Source organism: Pelophylax lessonae (genome assembly GCF_965119305.1).
Source record: "Pelophylax lessonae genome assembly, chromosome: 4".
NCBI lineage: Eukaryota > Metazoa > Chordata > Amphibia > Anura > Ranidae > Pelophylax > Pelophylax lessonae.
The window spans coordinates 53,823,711-53,847,290 of record NC_138771.1 but is presented as its reverse complement, the minus strand read 5'-3'; the positions used below and the strand labels follow the sequence as shown (position 1 = coordinate 53,847,290).

The 23,580-nt window shown below is 45.1% G+C and overlaps 1 protein-coding gene across 1 annotated transcript in view; it reads left to right on the top strand.

Annotated features, from left to right (window-relative positions):
• The window catches only part of FANCI (FA complementation group I), a gene marked incomplete at both ends in the record, with an annotated part of 97,650 nt that overhangs the window by 39,939 nt on the left and 34,131 nt on the right, over window positions 1–23,580 (top strand). The window contains 10 exons of the mRNA XM_082253467.1: window positions 4–175; window positions 543–630; window positions 3,193–3,323; window positions 3,654–3,724; window positions 5,364–5,478; window positions 5,555–5,677; window positions 7,002–7,070; window positions 8,631–8,732; window positions 22,430–22,618; window positions 22,701–22,822. Coding sequence (XP_082109593.1) covers window positions 4–175; window positions 543–630; window positions 3,193–3,323; window positions 3,654–3,724; window positions 5,364–5,478; window positions 5,555–5,677; window positions 7,002–7,070; window positions 8,631–8,732; window positions 22,430–22,618; window positions 22,701–22,822 — 1,182 coding nt within the window. The remainder of the gene's footprint in view (window positions 1–3; window positions 176–542; window positions 631–3,192; window positions 3,324–3,653; window positions 3,725–5,363; window positions 5,479–5,554; window positions 5,678–7,001; window positions 7,071–8,630; window positions 8,733–22,429; window positions 22,619–22,700; window positions 22,823–23,580) is intronic.

Below are 23,580 nucleotides of genomic sequence, written 5' to 3'. Positions count from 1 at the left end.
CAGTGTGTTTGGCTGGGACCATGTCACCCAAGGATTGGTGGAGCTTGGGTTTCTCTTAATGGATTCATACGGTCCTAAAGCTCTTCCAGGAGCAAAAATCTTGGAGATGTCAGCAGGAACACCAAGTCAACAGGCCAGTCAGCTGGGATCAAAGATTTTACTAGAGGCCTTTAAGGTAAGGTAGTCTACTTACCCAATTTTTAACACTTTAAATACTGGGCTTTTTGCACATGGAGCCGTCAAGCTAAAGTGCATCCCTCCCAGCATTTTACTGAGGACAGAAGAGACAGGGGCCGAGCCCTGCTGTAGGCAGCCTGTGTAAGTCTATGGCAGGCTGCGGCTGGACAGGGCTGAACGCTGTAACGAGTGGTACTGGCGTTTAGGGCCCCATGCATTCAGGCACAAATGTTTGGAAAGCAGGTCACTTGCTCAGTAAAACGCTGGGAGGGATGCACTGCAGATGGACAGTCTTGTGTGTAGGGAGTCCTAACACCACTCCTTTCTTATGTTGCAAAATTATATTTAATATTTTCCTATATTAGGTCCATGAAGCAATACGAAATGTGATTTTAGAGCAAGTTTTGAATCGAGTTATTACAAAAGCCACATCTCCGACAAGTCATTTCATAGGTAATAAAACAACCTGATTATTTTGCATTTTCTTATGTTTACAGTACAATAAGGGTTAAAGCTCTTGTTAGGTTAATAATGTAAGCCCAGTTCTGTTGTATCCTTTGTCAATGTATTATTTTCAACTGTGTACCCACCTGTGTACAGTAGGGGTAGTAAGGGGCAAGTTTATTAAGTTTATCTATTTGTTAGTACAAGCTTACTTTTAGGTGTAGTGTGTTTTTGTTGTTTTTGCATAATTGCTTTTTATTACAATTTCCAAAAAAAAAAGTAAATCTGACATCATTAGACAGTATAGGCTTATGTAAATGATTTTTTTAAATAGGCAGAGAGAGTAGGTCTAAAGGTACAGGCAGTAAAATATACAAAGCCTAACTGTAGATGGAGGTCAATCCAAATTGCTCATAAGCTCACATTGTAGACCTTCAGATCTAAGGCTGGCCATACATGGTTCGAATCTTGGCCAGTTCTTGCTGGTATTTGAACCGTTAATGGGCAGGCTGATTGGACCAAATTAATTGATTTGGTCAACTTGGGTTCAACCAGCCTTCCGGATTCTCTTGCGATTATCGCTAGCAGCTGCTATAGCCTCTAGCAATAATCACGGTCTTCTCCTAGCAGGGCTGGCTTCCCCCTGCACCCCATCTGTGAGAAGTTAATGACCCGACAGGAGGGATTCCTCATCAACAGTGTCTGTGTTGATGGGGGGAATCGAGTGAATTTCTTTCCTGCAAACTGTGGTTGCAGGAAAGAAATTTGCCCAGTGTATGGCCAGCCTAGGACTTCATATATGTTCACCACCGCGTCAAGATAGATGTCAAATCCTGAGAAAATAAAGGATCACATGTGCTCCGGCTTATGTTGCCATAAAATCTAAACAACCGGTATTCAGGTGTGTCTAAAGTCAAGTGCACAGTCTTTCTTGATATAGTGTCCTGCAGAGGTAGAAAAGATGTTTTTTTTTTCCCTCCAATACCAGGAACTTGAATATCTACTTGTGCAGTGGACTAATATATCCATCTTGCCCAGATATCTCTAAACTTTTCCATAGTATCCCTGGCAGTGTGTACTCATCTTTCAGCTTCTGTAATATGGTCAACCTCCATCTTCCAATCAGCAAGAGTGGGACATGTGGGTTACTTTCAGAATTGAGGGATCAGACTCTTGGCTGCATTGAGTAAATATGGATTTACACTATACTTGCATGATTTAAAAGAAGGAGCAGCATAGAAAAAAGTAATAGGGGCGTGAGTTTGATACGTTTAGGAGTGGTCTGCCAATTCAAAGGGGAAATAGACTCCTAAAAAATATTTTACCTTGGTTCAGTCCCACTATATATATATATATATATATATATATATATATATATTTATTAGCACAGTGCCTTTTGACCACAGCCTTTCCAGCACCTTGAATCTTTACCAGGAAATATCTGCACTAAGGGAGCAGGTGTTTTATACCACCTAGATGCAAATTTGTAACATGACTCTTGCACTTTATAGCTAAAGGAGGAGGCATGTGTAAGTCTTATAATCTTTTTAAAGCGGAGTTCCACTGGTTTTTGTGTTTATTAAAAGTCAGCAGCTACAAAAAAGGGAGTCTGCTGACTTTTAATAAACACACTCACCTGTCCCACGGTCCAGCGGTGCGGCCAGCGGGAGCCTCGGTTCTCTTCCTCTTCTCCCTGTGGCGCCGGCATCATTACTGTGGGCACCCGGCTGTGACAGCTTGCGGCTTCACAGCCGGGTGCACACTGTGCATGCGCGAGTTGCGCTGCACGTTCTTAGTGGACGGGGAATCTTCTGGGACCTCTGATGTGTCCCAGAAGAGTGTAGGGAGGGAGGGGGAGAGGAGAGCTTCTGCTCGAGCTGCCTATGCAGCCCGAGCAGAAGTGGGAGTGGGAACTTGTCAAAAGTAGGTACCCGCTCCCCCCCCCCCCCCCCCAAAAAAAAATATGACATGCCAAATGTGGCATGTCAGGGGGTCAGGAGACCTTAAAGCGGAAGTTCAAGTTTTAAGTGGAACTCCGCTTTAGGTTGGGGTGGGGTGAACTTTACTCAAAGTTCCTTCTCCTATTCCCTAATGAAGTATGGAGGTCAAAAGTAGTTTTATGCATGTGGGAGAGGAGATGTCTTGTCACTTGGGTGATAAGATTCAAATGCGAAATGATTTGATTTAGTTTAAAGCTTAGGGGTAACCTTGCCAATAGTGCCTTTTTGTTATTTAAACAGTCATTTCTAAAAACAGGAAATCTGTAAGTGGTTAGAATATTGTAGAAGGGCAAAGCAGTTTTACATACTTATGCCTATTGTGTACAAAGCCTTTTATGAGCTAGCTTTTAGGTGTTCTAATTTCCTATGTATACTATTATTTTTTATGAAATTTTTCTTTTCAGTACCTGCGAGTGTCAATATTTTTACGTTGCAATTTATTTGTCATACATAAATCAAAAATTCACCATCAGACTATCTTTTTTTTTTTTTTTTTTTTTTCAAATGCATGTTGCAGTCTATTAATATAACAGCCAGGGTATATTAAAACGTTTTGAATTATTTTTTGCAGATCTTCTCTCTGATATTGTATATGCTACACCTCTCATTCTCCAGAATTCAGCCTCTAAACTAACTGCAGCTTTTGACCATTTGTTCCAGTTGCCCTTCTCCACAGTTCTGGGCCTACTCAAAGCTTTGCAGGTAGGTAGGCACTGACCTTTACCTATACCCGTACAGTAGGCATGAGCAGTACACAAATACCCTGACAGGGATTCCAGCCCCTACTTTGGTATAGAAAAGCATTATTTTATTGTTGGAGAGATCTTTTCACTTCTTGCCTGGTAAAACGTCAGGATAAAATATCGGGGTACATTTCTCTGAGTACCAGTTAGCAAAAAAAAACCTGATGGGGTTTTAGAACTCTGTCCCACTGTATTCAAAACTGGCTTGACATACGCTTTATGATGCTTACTCACCATCTACCTACATGTTTGTGAATACCAGCCTCAATATAAAATTCTGTCATTACAGCCTCTCTTTAAGATAAATATATCTGTGAGGGATTGTATCATCCTCGTTCTAAGGAAAGCAATGTTTTGTAGGTAAGCCTTAAATACTGTGTTTTTTTTATTTTTTATTTTTTTTATTTTACCAATCCTTTGTTTATAATACAGCTCATTGATGATGTGTTCATAGATAAATGTATAACTTTTTAGGATTAATCCCTTTAAGTAATTAACGACTTGGCAACCTTAGACTGTAGATTTATCACATGCTAGCAGAACAATAATTAGAGTTCCTGCTAAAAATGCAGCAAAGCACTGGGCTCCGGGACCAGGCTGATACTGGAGGGGAGATTTAAGCACACAATCCGAATGTTGGGTGGCATCGCCGGTTCAACGGAAACTAGATGGCATTCGGCCCATGTGTACGGCAGCCAGTCCGACAAAAGCCGGCCGTTCAGGGATTTTCTGTCGGAGGGACATCCCAGAAAAACGTCTGCCGACCGGTGTTCTGCCAAAGGGGGGGGGGGGGGTACGGGATTCGGGTTCCCCCTGTCAGAGCACAGTAGCTCAGCAGGCTAGATTGCTGTGCTAACGTTGGATAGTTAGTACAGCGCCTTCTCCTGAGCTCTTCAGTTGTTTTCTTTTTTCTCTCAGCCTGCTAGGTTGGAGGTAAAAAAATCCTCACTGTGTACCAGGCTTTAGAACTGCACTTTGTTCACCAGCCATGTGACCAGGATTAGCCAATGATAGTGATCCCTTTTTAAACAGGCAGTGTTTGATACCTTGGCAAATGTTCCCTGTTTTCAGGCACATTTTACATTCTGTGAGATGACCACGACCAGGTTGCACCTAGAAATAAGATCAGGAACCAATCAATGGGTTTCCTGATTATGTGATTACCATGATTATCCAATCATGTTGATCACAGATGTTTGTTAATATGTTACAGTTACAAGCTTTCCCTCTGCCTGCCACACTGTGTATCCATATTTTGAAGAAAGAGATATAAGCTTGATAGGTAAAATGTTTTCTGCATTAAAAAAGTGTTTCCCAGCCCTGATCCTTAGTAGGGCGACCATATGGGCAGATGTTTTACTGTAAAAACTAGGCAGTAAGACATCAATTTGTTCTCAGCCTTGGCATCAAACTCAATAACCATTCCCCCATTAAATTGACAGATAAATACAGTGTCCAGTTTATATTGATTTTTGTATCTACAGCAAAGAAATATACAGGGGGTATACAGAACACCAGCTGAAAGTTTGTTAGTGGGAAATCTACAAAAGAAAATCGACCTAAAAAAGGTTAAGGGGTACTGCCACTATATCCCTGTCTATCCGTGACTTGTCAGTCATAAATTACGATGTATAATAATTTACTTGAGTTACAATCCTTACTATTTGTGGCATATTGTATCAACTAAAAGAAAATGAAATGAAAAAAATCATGTGAAAGTTGATGACTTTTAGGTTTTACTAGTTCCCCTGTACGTTGCAGCAAATTTTATATATATATATATATATATATATATATATATATATATATATATATATATATATATATATATATATATATTATTTTTATTTTTTATTATATTTTTGCAGATAAAAGAAAATGGCAGGTCTTTTATCTTTTCCATGATGTGTTTTTATGTGCTCATAAGTCTAATTTTAAGGTAAAACTGACTTTCCAAAATACGTCAACTTATCTGTTTCTTTATTGTATTTGTGACAAGTCTAATTGAGGCCCGGAAGTCTGCTGTTGCTGGTTTCTTACTCTTACTGAAGAATTTTAAGGTTCTTGGAAGCTTGTCCTCCTCACAATGCAGCCAAGCCATCGGTGCAAGCCAGGTATGAATGAATGCACATATAAGGTAACCTGGCCTTCTAGCCTTTACTGTTTTACAAATCCATGTCCAATTTGTAGGTTCTGGTGGATGTCCATACCCGCTACAATTCTGCTGCAAATGAGGCCTTTTGCTTGGAGATTTTGGGCTGCCTGAGAAGAAGTTTGAGTCAGCAAGAAGATATTAGACGTCTGCTTTATGAGGTTACGTTCTTTATTATTGGTGTTCACTACTTATATTTGCATTATTGTGGTGGCTAATTCTATTGCCTTCAGTCTAAATTAGGCTTACTATAAATGTTAAGCTTTCCTTACATGGCTCAATTTATAGCCAATTTCTGCTGAGTCGACCAAAGTTTCAAATGTGGATGGCCTTGTTGGCACCTCCTGCCTCACCAAAAAGTCGACTTCACAATCGACTGAGCCGGTTTGAAAAGTCTCAGCTGAGCGGTTACGGCATCCTATCAAATTCAGTTGCTGTTCTGGGTATTCAGACAGCTGTAGGTGCCTGAAAACAATAGCTGAAAGTTATCATTTTTTTCCTCCCACCTTGTTTTGTGTGGATGAGGGAATGGAGTGTTTTTACTCTTATTTAGCTCACGTACTGACCAGAGAAAAATTTATACTTGTATGGCCAGTTTTTAATCTGGCCTTACAATCTCTGTACAATCAACTTTATATTTACCAAAACTATGTAATATGAGCGCCCATCTGAACTGTAGAATTAATCTGTGCGCAGACATACTGGCCCTTGCACTACATTTGTTCACAAAAATGTATACAATTCCACGCTTTGAGCATTAAAGTATCAACAGGGAAGCTACTCGCATAACATTGTGATCTATAATATAACATAAATGTGATTTCCAAAAATATTTTGCACACCACTTTAAATATATATATATTGTTATTAAAGGGAATCGATTAACTTAAAGAGGTTGTAAATGCATAAAAAAAAAAAAACCTTGTAAGACAAAGACCTAATGAGCTAGTATGGATTGCATACTAGCTCATTATGCAATAAAGCTGTTCCAGTGGCGCCCGCACACTGCTGTCACAGCTGACATTGTCCCCGGAGTTTCTTTCGGGTTTGCAGGCTCAGGCGCTGTGAATGCTTGGAGCCGCGATAACATCAGTCCCCTGCATGTGTGCGGGAGCCCCCGTTCATGGCACGGGCTCGGAAGGAACGGCACCCGTGGCCGTTCCTTCAGAACGCATGCGCCAGTGATGTCACTGGCTGCATGTCATGTAAATATCTCCTAAACTGTACATGTTTAGGAGATAGTTACACTACCTATAGGTAAGCCTTGTTATAGGCTTACCTATAGGTAAATGTTTGCAGAGAAAGTTTACTTCCTCTTTTTAATACAGAATAGAAAGTGAAACAAATGAAAAAATAATTATTTGGTTGCACTACATTTGTTGGTAGAGCTAAAGGAAAATACACAGTCAGGTAGAAGTGTGTGCGTGATCTGTTCATATATTATGAGCCTTACTTTATCTGTATCTTTATTTCTCTCTATATCAGGGTTTTTACGATGTGCTCAAACGAAACTCTCAACTGGCCAGCCCTATCATGCAGACACTGGTGTCTCAGGTATGTCTGTCTGTTAGTAGGTATTTGAGAAAAAAGTACAGTAGTGCAGATTATCATTCTAAAAGTTTTTTTTCTTTCATCTAAAAACCACATTTGTAATATATAATTTTTACCATTTAGTCCCCTTTCACATGGACATTCTGATCTGATCCGCCTGTCCGTTTTTCAGGCAGACCCAATCGGAATCTCCATTCTTCTCTATAGAGCGGCGGGTGTAAGCGGACATATGTCTGTTTACTCCCGCCCCCCTACATCCAATCTGATCAGATTCCTCTTCCTTCCAGCGAATCTGATGGTAGTAGGGTGTAAATGGACAGGTGGTCTGTTTACATCCGGCCACTCATAGAGGAGAGGGGTCTGTGTCCGCTCTGCATGAGCAAAGTGGACACAGACATCAGCGGAGAGATCACCTGGTGAGCAAGTGGATCACAGCCGCAGTCCTCTCCTTGTGAAAGGGGCCTTGTTTGTGTTTATTTCTGCCAGTCTTTTCTTCACCCTCTTATAGTTGCCATTGTTGCAATATACACCTGTATATGTGTTTATGTATGCTTATTAAATACTGCATTCAAGTAAAAAATTGTATTTTTATTTTATGCCTTTGTACTCATCCCTGTGTTCAATGTTAAGTTGGCAATTTAAAGGGTCCTTTCACAAAGGCTTTACAATCAGGTCTGCCTGTCAGTTTTTCAGGCGGACCTGATCGGACCCTCCATTTACCCCTATGGAGTGACTGATGTCAGCGGTGACATGTCCGCTGACATCCGCCGCTACCTGATCTAAACCAGTCCTCCAAATCCAGAAGGATGGTGACCCTTTTTGCCATTCATCTGGAGGATCGGATGAAAATGAACAGGCAGTCCATTTTCATCTGATCTCCTCAGAGGAGAGTGGGACTCTGACAGGTCAGTCTCTGCACAGTGAGTAGGGACAGACCTGTCATCCGCCTGCTCAGCAGGGATCAGCGGATCGATCCCCGCCTAGCAAGCGGATTCTGTCAAACAGTTCTGCCCAGTGTGAAAGGGCCCCATGGCTTGTTTTTCTCTTTCAGCCTGCTGGCTGAACTAGAGAAAGCCAGTAAATTCCCAATTCCACACTCTTGGCATGGTGGAGGAATCTACACTGCTGGCTGCTGAACACTGGCTGCATCTGATATGGTAGAATGCAGTCACTGTTTGGATGATTTTCCAGCCAACTCCGTCAATTTTTAAATCTGCTTTTGCTGAGCAAGGTGATGCTGGCCAGGCCACCCATGGCTCGTATTTCAGCTGATTTAGCAAGGATTGGACGAAATTCAAAGCGGTTTATAAACTGCTTTACTGCTAAAAATAGGGCTGCTCTGCTAATCGATACGACATATCCAAGTGCCAGCACCAGCTGCCATGTTGTTGCTGTGACTGGGAAGAAATGATGAAAATCTCCACTAAGCACTGTTTACATGTAAACTTAACACATATTGAAACATAAGATTCCCTTTGTGGCCTTTCAGTGTGTGACATTCAGTTGGTGTTTTCTATTTGCCATTGTCTGATTTTTTTTTTTTTTTTTCACTGTTTTGTACAGTTAAAGCGATATTATGAACCAGAGCCTGACCTGTTGCCACCGCTGAAGCTTGAGAGGTGTATCACAGCCCAAAAAGAGCAGATTATGCTGCAAGAACCTTTGGTGAGACAGACAAAAGCTACTGTATACATTTCAATGTCTATAGGTTTTTATTAAAACCGTATTAAGAGAAACCGGTTCATAGCTTGTATCTAGGTCCCAAAATATCTGTTATTAGCAACAAATAGAAAGGGTTTCTCTATCGCTCATTGACAGACGTAGTCTTCTTGATTCTCAAGAGCTGGGTTATGTTGTCTCCGCAGGAGTAGGACTAGGCAGAAAGACAAAACGTTCTGGCTCCACCTTAGGGGCAGTCCCTGAGGGTATATCCTCCCTCTCTCTGCTACAGGGAATCAGTTTTTTTCTGTCTAGTCAGGAGTAAGGACCTAAGTTCCTTGCTGGGATCTTTTTGGTCCTGGCAGGATTTTTTCTTTAGAAGAAATATTTTTTAGGTAGTTTTTTCTCCAGTGTTTTTCCTGTGAGATCTTCAAGCAAAAACGCCGGACTGGGCGACACTAGTGGTCACCCCAGCCGGCCTACGAGCGCGCGCAGACCATGGCATTGCGCTTGGTCGGCCGCGACACATTCAAGTAAGTATGCGGGGCCGGGCGACGGGCTGGATGTTGAGATCCAGTGGTCACCCCGGTTTCTGCCTACGAGCGTGTGCAGACCAGAGCTCCGCGCTGGGTCGGCCGCGACGGAGTCCCAGTGGAGGGACTGACCTTGCGAGTTAAAAGTCTCGCTTGGACGCCAGGAACCTGAGAGTCGAGGCGTCCGGAGTGGTCCACAAACCCCCACCCCGGTGGAGAGGGTATTGTGAAGAGAGGGTGCCTGTCGGTTCGGTATGGTGAGTAAACGTTCCCTTTTTTCTTTCCTCGTTATGAGGCAGTATGAATTATGGGCCCCTCCATACATGGTCAGTATTTATCTGACACTAAAAGTCCCCCTTGTAAATACAGTATGTGTTTGTGGGAAGTGGACTTGGTTTGATAGCTAACACTCTACCCAGCAGACTGTAGCATTACTGCAGTCATAGGAGGTATAATCCTACCTTATTTGTAGTGTATCTCCTGTAGATCAATCAATCGCCACTCAGCAGAGATGCAGGTGGATGTGCTGGGAAAAACGATTTCGGCGGTCCGCCGCCATTTTGCCGTAGACCAGGTGCATGCATGTCCTCAGGTCACGCCGGCCGCCATGTTTTTGGAGTCTAATGTCTCCTGTATGGGGGCGGCCATGTTTCATGAGCCCAGCTACCTCGTGGAGAGCTGGGAACGCCGGAAGGCGTACACAGGGGGCGGAGCCACGTCCTTCTACCCGGGAAAAAGCAACAGCTCCTTCCAGTCTGTAAAAGACAGACGCTGACTGCAGTTGGTTGGAAACTTCACTGCATCGGTTGGTGAGCCTTGGGGGTCCCTCTCTCTCTCTGTGGGATCGAGAAGCAGGTACTCTGAGGGGCGCTATTGCGCTAGGGGGAGACACATAAAAAAAAAAAAAAAAATTAAAAAAAAAAAAAAAAAAAAAAAAAATTTTTTTTGTGTTTTCTGGCAAAGGTGTCCTGAATTAACATGGACCCTGCCACTCATGTATCTCCTCCGGATCCCCTCGAGGGGTCTGCGGGATCCTCCAGCACCCCACTGACGATTGAATCATTGTCCGCTATTATGGAAACTTTTGTGTCCCGGGTGGAAGTGGCTTGTCAGGGACAGGGCGCAAGTAAGCGACCCCCGCCTAACCCCTTATTATCTGTAACCTCGGATTCAGACTCTGAGCCTATTTCTGCAGTTGCAGGTACTTCATCTGGTATTGGTGTCTCGTGTACTGTCTTTTCAGACAGTGAGGAGGATGTTTCGGCATCAGCCATAGCCAGAGAGGAAGCGTTGGTAAACGCACTCATTGTATCTGTTCAAGAAACCTTAAGATTACAGGGTATTCCGTCAGAAATAGCTGAAACTGAAATCCCTTTTGGGACTAAAAAACGCATCAAAGTGGCGAAGGTTTTTCCATTGCCCAAATGTTTTGGCAATCCAATCAAAGAAGAATGGAGTCTGCCAAAACGCATTTCTACTATTTCTAAACGCATTAACAGGTGTTATCCGTTTGAGGAAACCCTCATTAAGAAATGGACAGAACCACCTGTGGTGGATTCACCAATTGCTAGATTGAATAAAGCCACGGTTATTCCTCTAGAAGACGCTCCGTCTTTTTAAAGATCCAGTGGATCGCAAGATAGAAGCTATGTCTCGCACCATGTTTACCTTGATTGGATCAGCTTTCAGACCAATAATTGCTATTGGTCTGGTTTCGCAGGCTGTAACTGTATGGACCAAGTGGTTACGCCGGGACCTAGAAGAGGTCCCTCAGGCGGTATCAGATTTGTTGGAACAAATGATACAGGGGTTACAGTTTGTGTGTGATGCGGCGTTAGACGCCACTTCATTATTGGCGCGAGCATCTGTCTCAGTACACTGTGGCTAAAAGGTTGGTTAGCCGACCAAGGTTCCAAAAAAGCATTGGCTAATATCCCCTTTTTAGGAGAGCGTCTATTTGGAGCCAACTTAGATGAGATCATTAGGATCTCACGGGTGGAAAGAGCACCTTTTTACCGCAAAATTTTAAAGGTAAAGGAACTCGTCAAAGACGAGGGCCTTCTTTTTCTGCTCACAAGAGGTTTTTTCGTCCCGTGGGTGAAAAAATTAAGTCCTCCAAAGCTCCTGCAGGAGGCGTCAGGGGTCGTTGGTCGGGTAAGCAAAAGCCCGCCCCCTCTAGACCTGAAGATAAACCGTCCAAAGCCTGAAGGTGCGCCCCCACCCATAACTGGGGTGGGGGGCCGTCTTCGCCGGTTCCCGGATCCATGGCTTTCCAGAATCCCGGACAGATGGGTTTGCGAAGTCATAAGGTCAGGGTACAAGATCGAGTTTCGATCTCTCCCACCGGCGCGATTCTTCCCTTCCAATAGCCGACTATCCCCGGATCGTTTAGACGATCTGCGGAGAGCAGTCACAGATTTACTACAACAAGGAGTGGTAGTCCACGTTCCTTGGACAGAACGGTTTCAAGGGTTTTATTCAAACCTATTTACAATACCCAGGAAAGAGGGCAAAGTGCGTCCAATTCTGGACTTAAGGGCACTCAATTCTTTTGTCAACATAAGAAGATTCAGAATGGAGTCCATTCGCACAGTAGCAGCCTTTCTGCATCCAGGGGATGTCCTAGCGTCCATAGACATCAAGGACGCATATCTTCACATTCCCATTTTCGCAGGACATCAGCGGTTTCTACGCTTTTCCGTAGAAGAGAACCATTATCAGTTTGTGGCGTTACCTTTCGGTCTCGCCACGGCTCCGCGGGTCTTCACGAAGGTGTTGGCCCCAATGTTGGCACTTCTGCGCCAAAGAGGCATATCGATCCTTGGTTACCTAGACGATCTTCTGCTTCATGCAGAGTCTCCTCAGACCTTGCTACAAAACATAGAAATTACTATGATTTCTTTACAGGAATTCGGGTGGCTGGTGAACCAGCAAAAGTCATTTCTGGTTCCCACCCAGAGGCTCGAATATCTGGGTCTAATTCTAGACACAGTCAGGACAAGAGTTTTTTCTTCCGGTAGGGAAACTCCGAAAGATTCAATCAGCAGTCCAGTTGTTACTATCCAACAGCTGGTCTTCCCTTCGGACTTGCATGAGGGTTCTGGGGTTGATGGTGGCTTCCTTCGAAGCAGTCCCATTTGCCCAGTCCCATACCCGAATTCTTCAGCAAGAGATTCTTCTCAGATGGAATCGGAATCCGGAATCCCTGGACAATCAGATCCGATTGAGCAAACAGACCAGAGAGTCTCTGGTCTGGTGGCTTCGGTCTCCGATGCTCAGCCAGGGAAAGTCATTTCTACCAATATATTGGACGACAGTGACCGCGGATACCAGTCTATCCGGATGGGAAGGAATTCTCGGTCAGTTATCTGTCCAGGGACTTTGGTCCCCGGAAGAATCCAGGTTACCGATAAATGTATTGGAACTGAGAGCGATCAGACTTTGTCTGATTCACTGGACCGAGCAGCTCCAGGGCAGCCCGGTTCGGATCCAGTCGGACAACGCCACGGCCGTGGCTTATGTCAATCACCAGGGGGGCACCAAGAGTGTCCGAGCGGCCAAAAGAAGTGGCTTGCATTCTTCGCTGGGCGGAACGATTTGTTCCAGCAATCTCTGCGGTGTTCATTCCGGGGGTGGAGAATTGGCAGGCAGATTATCTCAGCCGTCAGACTCTGGATCAGGGGGAATGGTCCCTCCATCCAGACGTTTTCCACCAGTTGTGCCTACGATGGGGCACCCCGGATATGGATCTGTTGGCATCTCGATTCAACAGGAAAGTTCAGAGATTCGTGGCTCGCTCCCGCGATCCTCTAGCAGAAACCGCAGACGCACTGATCGCCCCGTGGGGGCAATACCAGCTAATGTATGCCTTCCCTCCTCTTGGGTTACTGCCAAGACTTCTTCGCAGGATAGAGGAGGAAGGAATTCCAGTAATCCTGGCAGCTCCGGACTGGCCTCGTCGAGCTTGTTACGCCGACGTGGTCAGACTGGTGGCGGATCGCCCCGTGGGGGCAATACCAGCTAATGTATGCCTTCCCTCCTCTTGGGTTACTGCCAAGACTTCTTCGCAGGATAGAGGAGGAAGGAATTCCCGTAATCCTGGCAGCTCCGGACTGGCCTCGTCGAGCTTGTTACGCCGACGTGGTCAGACTGGTGGCGGACGTCCCGTGGAGACTTCCTCTCAGGGAGGATTCACTGTCTCAGGGACCGATCTTCCATCCTGCTTTACGATCGCTGGTTTTAAACGGCCTGGTTATTGAGACCCAGGTGCTGAAGGACAAGGGATTGTCAGCTTCAGTTATTCCTACTCTAGTTAAAACAAGGAAAGCGACTTCCAGAAAGATTATCATCGTACATGGAAGTCTTATATTGGGTGGTGTGAATCCCTTGGGTTCCATCTACATCTTTATTCGGTAGTCCGAATATTGGCTTTCTGCAACAGGGAGTTGAGCAGAAGCTGGCCTTGAGTGTTATCAAGGGTCTGGTTTCAGCATTTGCTATCTTCTTTCAGAAGCTTTTGTCTACTCATTCCTTGGTGCGGAATTTCATCCAGGGGGTGCGACACCTGGCTCTGCCAGTGCACGCGCCGTTACCATCCTGGGATCTTAATTTGGTGCTGTCGGTTCTTCAGACACCTCCCTTTGAAAATATCAGGGAGATTCCCTTGCTTACTTTATCCCAGAAGGTGGTCTTCTTGGTGGCTATCACTTCTGCACGCAGGGTGTCAGAACTGGCTGCATTATCCTGTTGTTCCCCAGATCTGGTGGTTCATAGGGATAAGGTTGTTCTTCATCCGAATCCATCCTTCCTTCTAAGGTGGTTTCAAAGTTTCATTGAATAAGGACAGTGTATTGTCCTTCCTATGTCCTTAGCCCAATCATCCTCGAGAATTTGCATGGCATTCCTTGGATGTAGTTCGGGCGATCAGGATATACTTGAATACTACGGATTCAATTTGTAAGACGGATTCACTGTTTGTGATCACGGATGGCCCTAAGAAGGGGTTGCCTGTTCTGCTGCGACCATCTTTAGATGGATCAGACAGACGGTGGTATAGGCTTATTTTATCTAAGGGTCGGGATCCCCCGTTCCCTGTTAAGGCGCATTCTACTCGGGCGCTTAGAGTTTCCTGGACCTTCCGCCATCAGGCGTCAGTGGTTCAGGTTTTCAAGGCGACTGTTTAGTAGTCGGTTCATACCTTTACAATATTGTATAAGGTTTATGTGATGGCATCGTCAGATGCCTCTTCTGGCTGCAAGGTTCCTGCAGGCCACTGTTTGAGGAGACTGTTGGTCTACCTCGAGGATTTGTGGGGTAGGTCTCATCTGTTTACTCGATGAGTCCTTTGATACTTCTGGTTGGCTCCGGTTGGGCCTTCTAGATTGGATTTTGATTCTGTCAATCCCACCCCGCATTTTGTGGCACTGCTTCTGGATGTCCCAGCTCTTGAGAATCAAGAAGACTACGTCTGTCAATGAGCGATAGAGAAAAATGGATTTTTGTAAGATCTTACCGTAAAATCCTTTTCTCTTAAGCTCATTGACAGACGTAGTACCCGCCCCTCTATCATTGAGTTGGGTTGGGTTAAATTCTCTGTTACTGCTTTAGAACAGAACTGATTCCCTGTAGCAGAGAGAGGGAGGATATACCCTCAGGGACTGCCCCTAAGGTGGAGCCAGAACGTTTTGTCTTTCTGCCTAGTCCTACTCCTGCGGAGACAACATAACCCCAGCTCTTGAGAATCAAGAAGACTACGTCTGTCAATGAGCTTAAGAGAAAAGGATTTTACGGTAAGATCTTACAAAAATCCATTTATCCTCTAGGGATCGACCGATTATCGGCAATGCCGATATGCACTTTCCCCGATATATCGGAATCGGCCCCTGAGGTTACCGATATTGCCGATATTTAAGGAAAGTGCTTGTACCGGAGTGATGCCTGCAGCTAGAGGCATCACCCCAGTACCGGTGTCCATAGCCGACGGTCGGCTGACTTGTAATGACAACCGATGAGGCTGTCATTACAAGGAGGGGGAGGGGACGTCGTCCGCCCCCCCCTCCTCCTCCTGCTGCCTTCCGCGGCTCGTACGGGTCTCTCGTCCCACCGGGAGACCCGGGCATCCTACCTCCACCGCCGCCGAAGAGAAGAAAAAAAACCCCGAAAGTGATGTCGTGACACAATTTCCAGGTACTCGGCGCTGAATTAAAAAAGATGACCGCATTCAAAACAGCCAAACTTGGCGTTTTGAATGCCTTTCGGTGCCGAGGAGGGGTTTAAGGTCTAAAGGAGTACCTTTTAGAAAAAAAATAAAATAAAAACATTTTATTTTTTACTTGTCCGAAAATATCGGCCGATACCAATATCCAATGACCAAAATATCGGTATCTGCATTAAAAAAACGATATTGATCTATCAATAGTATCCACATACTTAAATGGTAATTCCGCTTTGTAGGAAAAAAAAATGGAAATAAAAAAAAAAAAAAATATAGCATAAACAAATGCGACACAAGTCCTATTGTAATTTAACAATCTTAATTACCTTTCCTTTTCAATCTGCAGCTCTGTAATTTTCTGTGAAATGCAATGCAATGTGGCAACCTGGAGGGGTTCTGTACACAGATAGTGTATAGAATGCCCCCCAGAAATGTAGTTTACTGCTTGTGTGATTGGCTCACTGATTTTACCAGAAGTCTGCAGTAAGGTACAAATCAGGTTTTGAGCATTTTCTGCAACAAAAATGTAATTTTTAGTGAGCTACTCTCAAATGGAAATGACATCTAAAGGAATCCAGACCCTGCCACTTTCCTAATTAGAGCCCTGCAGGTCCAGCAGCTGATCAATACTTCTAAAACCACTACCGTACAAATAAACTCAACACATGGAAACAGAAAAAAACGCTATTCCTTCAGAATGACAAAAGGTAGCAATCTGCAAAAAAGTTTGTTAAATTCCTTGCAATATACACAGGTCACCCAGAGGGGAACGTTTTTTTTTTTTTTTCCTCAAGGATAGTGGCGTTAGGCTGGGTTCACATATATGTGAATTTGATGTTGGTTTCTAATCTAATTCGCATGACAGGCTAGTGTGACTGGCTCTCAATGGAGTCGGTTCACATAGGCCCGGGGCTGCCATGGTCTGGATTGCAGAAGGGTCCTGTGCATCTTTGGGTCCAGTTCAGGTGCAAATTCAGGCCAAACTTCTGACCTGTATCGCCCCTGAACCTTTGAACCGACACTCACCGGACCCCAGGCACGAACCCACAGCCACACATATGTAAATCTGACATCACTCTTTATATTCTGTGTTTAAGAAAAAAAAAGATATCTTAAGATAGGTACCTTGTTTTCTGAAGATGTATGTTGTTATAGGTATGATGGTACTCAATGGTAGGAAAAAGCTGTACATTTTGATTACAGGAGTACCAAATTATTTATTACTCTATCGTTCATTGACAGACGCAACTCCATATCTTCCCTGTAGGAATAACCCCACACACTCTGCTACAGCCCTCAGTTTGTTTCTGCCTAGTTTAGGAGTAGGCCCTAGTTCCCTGCTGGGACTTCAGTCTTAGCTATTTAAAAGGGAAATTGTTGTTATATGTAATTTTAATTTACTAGTTTAGAGTTCCTGGAGAACTACAAGCAACAGCTGGCTGGGTTTCGGACTGGATAATCTAGATCCTTAAGGTCTCCCAGCCTGGCCAGTGAGCGTGAGTAGGTTATAGTCTAGCACTAGACCTCACCACGACAGAGCCCCGATGGATGGGGACGAGCCTGCGAGTGAACCGTCACGTTGGGACGTGACAACCTGAAACGCCCTAAGTCGCACCATACCCCCTGGCTGGCAGGTACAGTGGTATGGTGAGTTATGCTGTCCCCCCAATCCTCTGGCAGTCTCAGGGTGGATGTGGGCCCCCTCCTGGGAATGGTCGGACCCTCGAGAGATCCCTCAGTTCCCCTGGCCTCTCGGACATACCAGCCCCCCCCCCCCAGTAGGTTTCTACCTTGGGGGCGGAGCGATAAAATTACGGCCGCTGCGGGGGGGGGAGGGGGGTGTGACTGTCCTGGTGGGGTCTTTTGTTAAGGACCTTCCGATGCCTGGAGACCGCATGACGCGCCGTGGGGGGGCCGCCATTTTGCTGTAGATTTGTGCTCATTATTTTCCATTAACAATGTATGGGCAGCCATTTTCTGTTAGCTCCCCATAGGAATGCATGGGGCAGCCATTTTATTGTATTCCAGATTGCTGGACAGGCAGCAGGCATGGCACATTTGATCTAGCAATGACCCAGGCAATTTTTTCTATTTCTGTTTCTGTTTCCTGTGTCAGTTCGTTTTTACTTTCTGTTTCACAGAACATTCCAGCAAGCCTCCTGAGTAGTTGAGTAATGTTTTTGGGGCCCCCTGTAGGTTTTCCTTACTCACTCTGCTATCAGATTGTACTGGATTGGGATTTGTGATAACGTTAGTGTGGCGGTGGGATCGTGATTTTTCAATCTTTTTAAAGTGATACTGCATTATTTTAAATCCGTGTAAAATGGAGTCCCAGGACAAAGTTTTACCTACAGACCCCTTCAGTGCAGCTGCGGGACCCTCTGATTCTCAGTCTGTCTGCTTTTACAGCAGTTTTGGAAAGCCTGGTGTCAAAGGTAGATTTTGTGTTCAAGAGTATTGATAGCTGCAAACGTCCTCTGCCCCTTCATCGGTGGTATCCTCAGATTCTGAGGCAGATATGGCCGCTGCGGACGCTCCCCATCCGGATGGATCGGTGTCCTCGCATTCTGATGGTGAAGAGGACCTGCGGTAATGGCGCATTGGTGGAACCACTCATAGTTTCCGTGCGAGAAACTTTAAACATGGTAGATGAATCTACAGCGTCAGGTACGCAGGTGTCTTTTGGCTCCCGCAAAGCCCAGAAGTCAGGCAAGGTGTTTCCTTGTCTGGAGCTTTTTGACAAAATTGTTAATGAACAATGGCGGCACATCAGGCACATGCTAGTGGTGCCCAAGCACTTTAAATGATGTTATCCCTTTGCGGAGGCAGTTTTCACTCGATGGACTGTGCCACCAAAGGTGGATCACCCAGTTTCCAGATTGAATAAGTCTACTGTGGTTCCGGTGGAGGAATCTCCGGCCTTTACAGACCCCGTGGATAGACGGGTGGAGTTTCTATCTCACCATCTACACGTGTTGGCGGGTTCCATACTAAAACCAATCTTTGTGAACATTCTGGTGTCAAGACGGTCACTGAATAGGTGAAGTTACTTAAGGGGAAATTAGAATCTGAACAGCTCCCCCCGGCGCTGATTGAACTCCTGGACCAGATGGCTCAAGCCCTTGTATTCATGTGTGATACGTCCTTGGATGCGGCCCCCCTAATGGCCAGGGTGTCTGCAGGGGGATTGCCATTAGACGCATGGTGTGGTTAAAAAGCTTGTCGGCGGTCCAGGCTTTTAAGAAGGCCTTGACTGATCTTCCCTATACAGGAGAGAAGTTGTTTGGATTCTCTCTGGATGAACTGATCAAAGGTTTTACGGTTGGGAAGAGTACTCTTCTCCCGCAATTCTCTAAGGGCAAGGCGCCACGTCATAGACGGGGGCCTTCCTTCACTGCTCATAGGTGGCTTTTTCGTACCTCTGGGTCGCAAGAAAAAGGAAAGCTGTTCAGGTCTTCTGGGGATTCCAAGAAGCCATGTTCAGGTAAATCAAAGACCGGCCAGTACAGTTATGCAGACAAATCCTCATCTGCATGAAGGGGCGCTCTCACCCGCTTTTGGGGTGGAGGGTTATCTTCGCTTCTTTACGGGAACTATGCACTTCCTTGATTCAGGGCAAATGGTTTTGCGAACTGATCCGATCAGGGTACAAGATCGAATTCCGGTCTCGATTGTCGGACAGGTTCTTCCCATCCAACCTTCATCTATCTCCAGACCGCTTAAGGGATCTGTGAGAGGCGGTACAAGATCTGCTTGCGCAAAGGGTGATTGTACCGGTTCCCTCTCAGGAACGCTTTCAAGGGTTTTATTCAAACCTGTTTATTGTGCCCAGAAAAGAGGGCAAGGTGCGTTCAATTCTGGAACTCAAGGCTCTGAACCACTTCATGCGGGTACAGAAGTTTCGGATGGAATCCATCCGCACCGTTGTGCCGTCCCTACACCAGGGAGACTGCTTGGCCTCCATAGATATCAAGGACGCATGTCTACACATCCCCATCTACGCTGGGCATCAGCAGTTTCTTCGCTTTGCCCCCCGGTGTTGGCATTGCTGCACCAACAGGGGATTGTGGTACTGGGGTATCTGGACGATCTCCTATTGAGAGCTAACTCTCATTCAGCCCTGTTGGGCGATCTGTCGATCACTGTCAGAACCCTGCAAGAGTTTGGGTGGAATATCAATTTCAAGAATTTCAATTTCCACCCTGATGCCTTCATTGAGACTAGATTATCTGGGCCTGACTCTGGATTCCGCTTTGGCGAGGGTCTTTCTTCCCCTGGACAAGCAGCAGAAGTTGCAGGGGGCGATTTGGTTGCTGTTGGTAAACGATCTGTCCTCTCTGCGAATTTGCATGCGGGCCTTGGGTCTGATGGTATCAACCTTCGAGGCGGTTCCATTTGCTCAATTCCACACAAGACCTTTACAAAGGGAGATTCTTGTCAACTGGAGCAAGGATCGGATCCAAAGTCCTTAGACAATTTGATTTGGTTGAGCCACAACACCAAGTCTGCTCTGTTGTGGTGGCTTCAGTCGCCAGCACTATGCCATGGCAAGTCTTTCCTGCCCTTGTATTGGACGGTGGTGACCACGGACGCCAGCCTCTCAGGCAGGGGTGGGGTGCTGGGAAAGTTCTGTTCCCAGGGTACCTGGAGAGTGGAAGAGTCAAAACTACTGATCAATGTTTTGGAGCTCCGAGCAATAAAGCTGAGCCAATGGACGACTCGTCTGCGACATTGTCCGGTTCGGATTCTCTCAGACAATGCCACGGCTGTGGCTTGCATCAATCATCAGGGGGGCACCAAGAGTGTCTTGGCGGCCAGGAAGATGGCCGAGATTCTGGCTTGTCTGAAAAGTTTGTTCCAGCCCTCTCTGCTGTACACATCCCAGGTGTGGAGAACTGGCAAGTGGATTACCTAGGTCGTCAAGTGTTGGATCATGGGGAATGGTCCCTACATCCGTTTGCTTCTCGTCTCAACAGAAAGGTTCAGAGGTTCGTAGCCAGGTCTCGGGATTCTCTGGCCGATGCCACAGACGCACTGGTGGCACCTTGGGGTCTGTATCGGCTGATTTTGCCTTTCCTCTGCTGAAACTCCTGCCAAGGCTTCTACCAAGGATAGATGTGGAAGGGATTCCAGTCTTTCTGGTGGGCCCCAGACTGGCCTCGCCAGTCTTGGTACACAGACCTGGTAAGGTTGGTCGCCGATGCTCCTTGGAGACTTCCTCTCAGGGAGGATCTGCTGTCTCAAGGGCCGATCTTCCATCATGCTTTACAGTCGCTGGCTTTAACGGCGTGGCTGTTGAAAGCCAGGTGTTGAGAGATAGAGGTCTTTCTGACTCTGTGATTCCTACACTATTGATGGCCAGGAAGTTGACTCCCAGGCAAATCTATCATCGTACGTGGAAATTGTACATTTCATGGTGTGAATCATTGAAGGTGCACCCTCGCTTGTTTTCAGTAGCTAGGGTTTTGGCCTTTCTACAAAAAGGGGTTGAACAGCGGTTGGCTTTGGGCACTATCATAGGCCAAGTGTCGGCTTTGGCTAAATATTTCCAATGCCGTTAGCTACGCATGCCTTGATTTGCACTTTCACTCACGGTGTGCGCCATATGGCTCCCCCGAGACTATCCCCGCTACCTCCTTGGGATCTGAATTTGGTATTCTCTGTTCTCTCAAAAGGCTTCTTTTTGATATAATTCGAGAGATTTCTTTGCTTTCATTGTCTCAGAAGGTTGCCTTTTTGGTGGCAATCACTTCTGCCCGCAGAGTATCTGAATTGGCGGCGTTGTCCTGCCGCTCACCTTATTTGGTGATACACAAAGATAAGGTGGTACTCCGACCTAATCAGTCTTTTCTTCCTAAGGTGGTTTCTGATTTTCATTTGAATGAAGACATTGTGCTACCTTCACTTTGTCCCAAGCCCAAGCATCCCAAGGAAATTGCCTTGCATTCTTTGGATGTGGTTCGGGCGATCGGGGTTTACCTGGCGGCCACTGAGTCTTTCAGAAAATCAGATGCTCTTTTTGTCCTTTACCTAGGGACCTTTTAAAGGATTGTCTGCGTCTGCTGGGACCATATCCAGATGGATCAGGCAGAAGGTTGTTCAGGCTTATTCACTGAAGGGTCCGGTTCCTCCTTTTCCCTGTGAAGGCACATTCTACTAGGGCGCTAAGTGCCTCTTGGGCTGTTTGCCATCCGGTGTCAGTGATGCAAGTTTGCAAGGCGGCAATCTGGTCGTCTGTGCATACGTTCACAAAATTCTACAATGTAGATGTGTTGGCATCTTCGGATGCCTCTTTTGGCTGCAAGGTTTTGCATGCTGCTGTTTAAAAGCGAACCTTTTTGTTTGTTCTCTTTGAGGGTGTATATTTTCTAGGTGTGCTCCAGTTGTTCCTGGTTAAGCTCCTTGTTACCTGGTTGGATAGTTTTAGCCTTAGGGGAATTGCGTTCTTCTATGCGTTGTTTTTTCCCACCCCTTATGCATATACTGCTTTGAGACATCCCGATGGTCTAAGAAGATATGGAGCTGTGTCTCTCAATGAGTGATAGCGAAAACTGGATTTTTGTACTTACCGTAAAATCCTTTTCTCTGAAGTTCATTGACAGACACAGCACTTATGAGTGAAATGGGGTTTTTTGTCTTCTTAACGCTGCTTGCAATAAAACTAAGGGACAGCCCCATAGACGTGGTAAAGCTTTTTCCTGCCTAGTGTCCTATTCCTGATGGGAGGAGCATAACCCAATGGTCGAAGAAAATATGTAGCTGTGTCTGTCAATGAACTTCAGAGAAAAGGATTTTACGGTAAGTACCAAAATCCAGTTTTTGTACAGCTTGCATGCATCTGCAGCAATAATAATATGCAGGTTGCTGAGAACTGGTCAGCCAAAAGTGATGCTTTTCTTGTTTATTCAAAGAAACAAATCTTAGTTTCCTAACCTTTTGACACTCCTGTTGTCTAGGCACACCTACTGAGCAGTATTCATAATTGCCTGAGCTGGTATAAGCAGAGGAGCAGCGTACTGCAGGAGAGGGGCATGGAAGATGAGAATGACGATGATGACTGTATGGCATGTCGGAAAGATATTGATGAAATGTTGGAATCTATCACAAGAAGAATGACCAAATGTGACTTGGAAGAGTTTGAATTGGTAATGCTATTTCTCTAAATAAAAAGCTACAATTTTGATTGTTACAGGCAGAATTTACTTTGCGTTTCTCCCACCATACTAGGACAAGTCAGCTGACTTCTCTACTAATTCAAGTGTTGGGATGAAAAATTATACCTATGCTGTTTTGGTCATGGGAGTGTGTGAGGTGCTGATTGAGTACAACTATACCGCAGCAAACTTCAGGTAAGAAAAGCTGCCTCTTGATAAGTTTCATTTTTTTCCCTAAGGTGATAACCAGGTACTTTTTTGTCTTTTTTTTTTTTTTTTTTCTTCCTGATTGTATTACTGCAGATTTAGAAGCAGCTTAGGTCCCACCTTTCTTGCTAGCTTGCCCGTACATCGGTAATTTATTGTTGGTATCCTAGGATATTACATAGTCCAATTACTGTTAATTTTCTGTTAGGTATGCAGTATATACCTGTATTTAACTCCTTAAAGTGTATATAAAGCCATTTTTTATTTCTTTTTTTATATTTAGGGAAGCTTTGAAAACTCTGGTTAGTTTTGCTGTCTGCATCCCTACTGGGAAGGGGGGGTCACCTTTCTATCTGTCTTGGTGACCACTGTCACCTACACTGAGAGGGTAAAAATCCACAATTTTGAATTGTCACCAGAGCAGAAATAGAAGGAACTTCCAGTGCAGTGACAATGGTGTAAAATAGAATTTCTCTTAAAGCCAAGTTCTAGGTATGGAAATGTTAAGACTTACATTTTAAGTAAGTATGCCATATCTGTGGGATTACCATGGAAGCTGGAAATCACTGTAGTAGACTGCTATAGTAATCTCTACTAGCTTCCAGGTCCTGCTCACTCGGCATGGGCACCATTCAGAGAACACTTTGTATATTTTTTTAATTAATACAAAGCGTACTCTGATTAGACAAGGTGGAGAGGCAAGGCAGTGATGTCACAATCTCAACTTTTGTTTAGGAGAACAATTT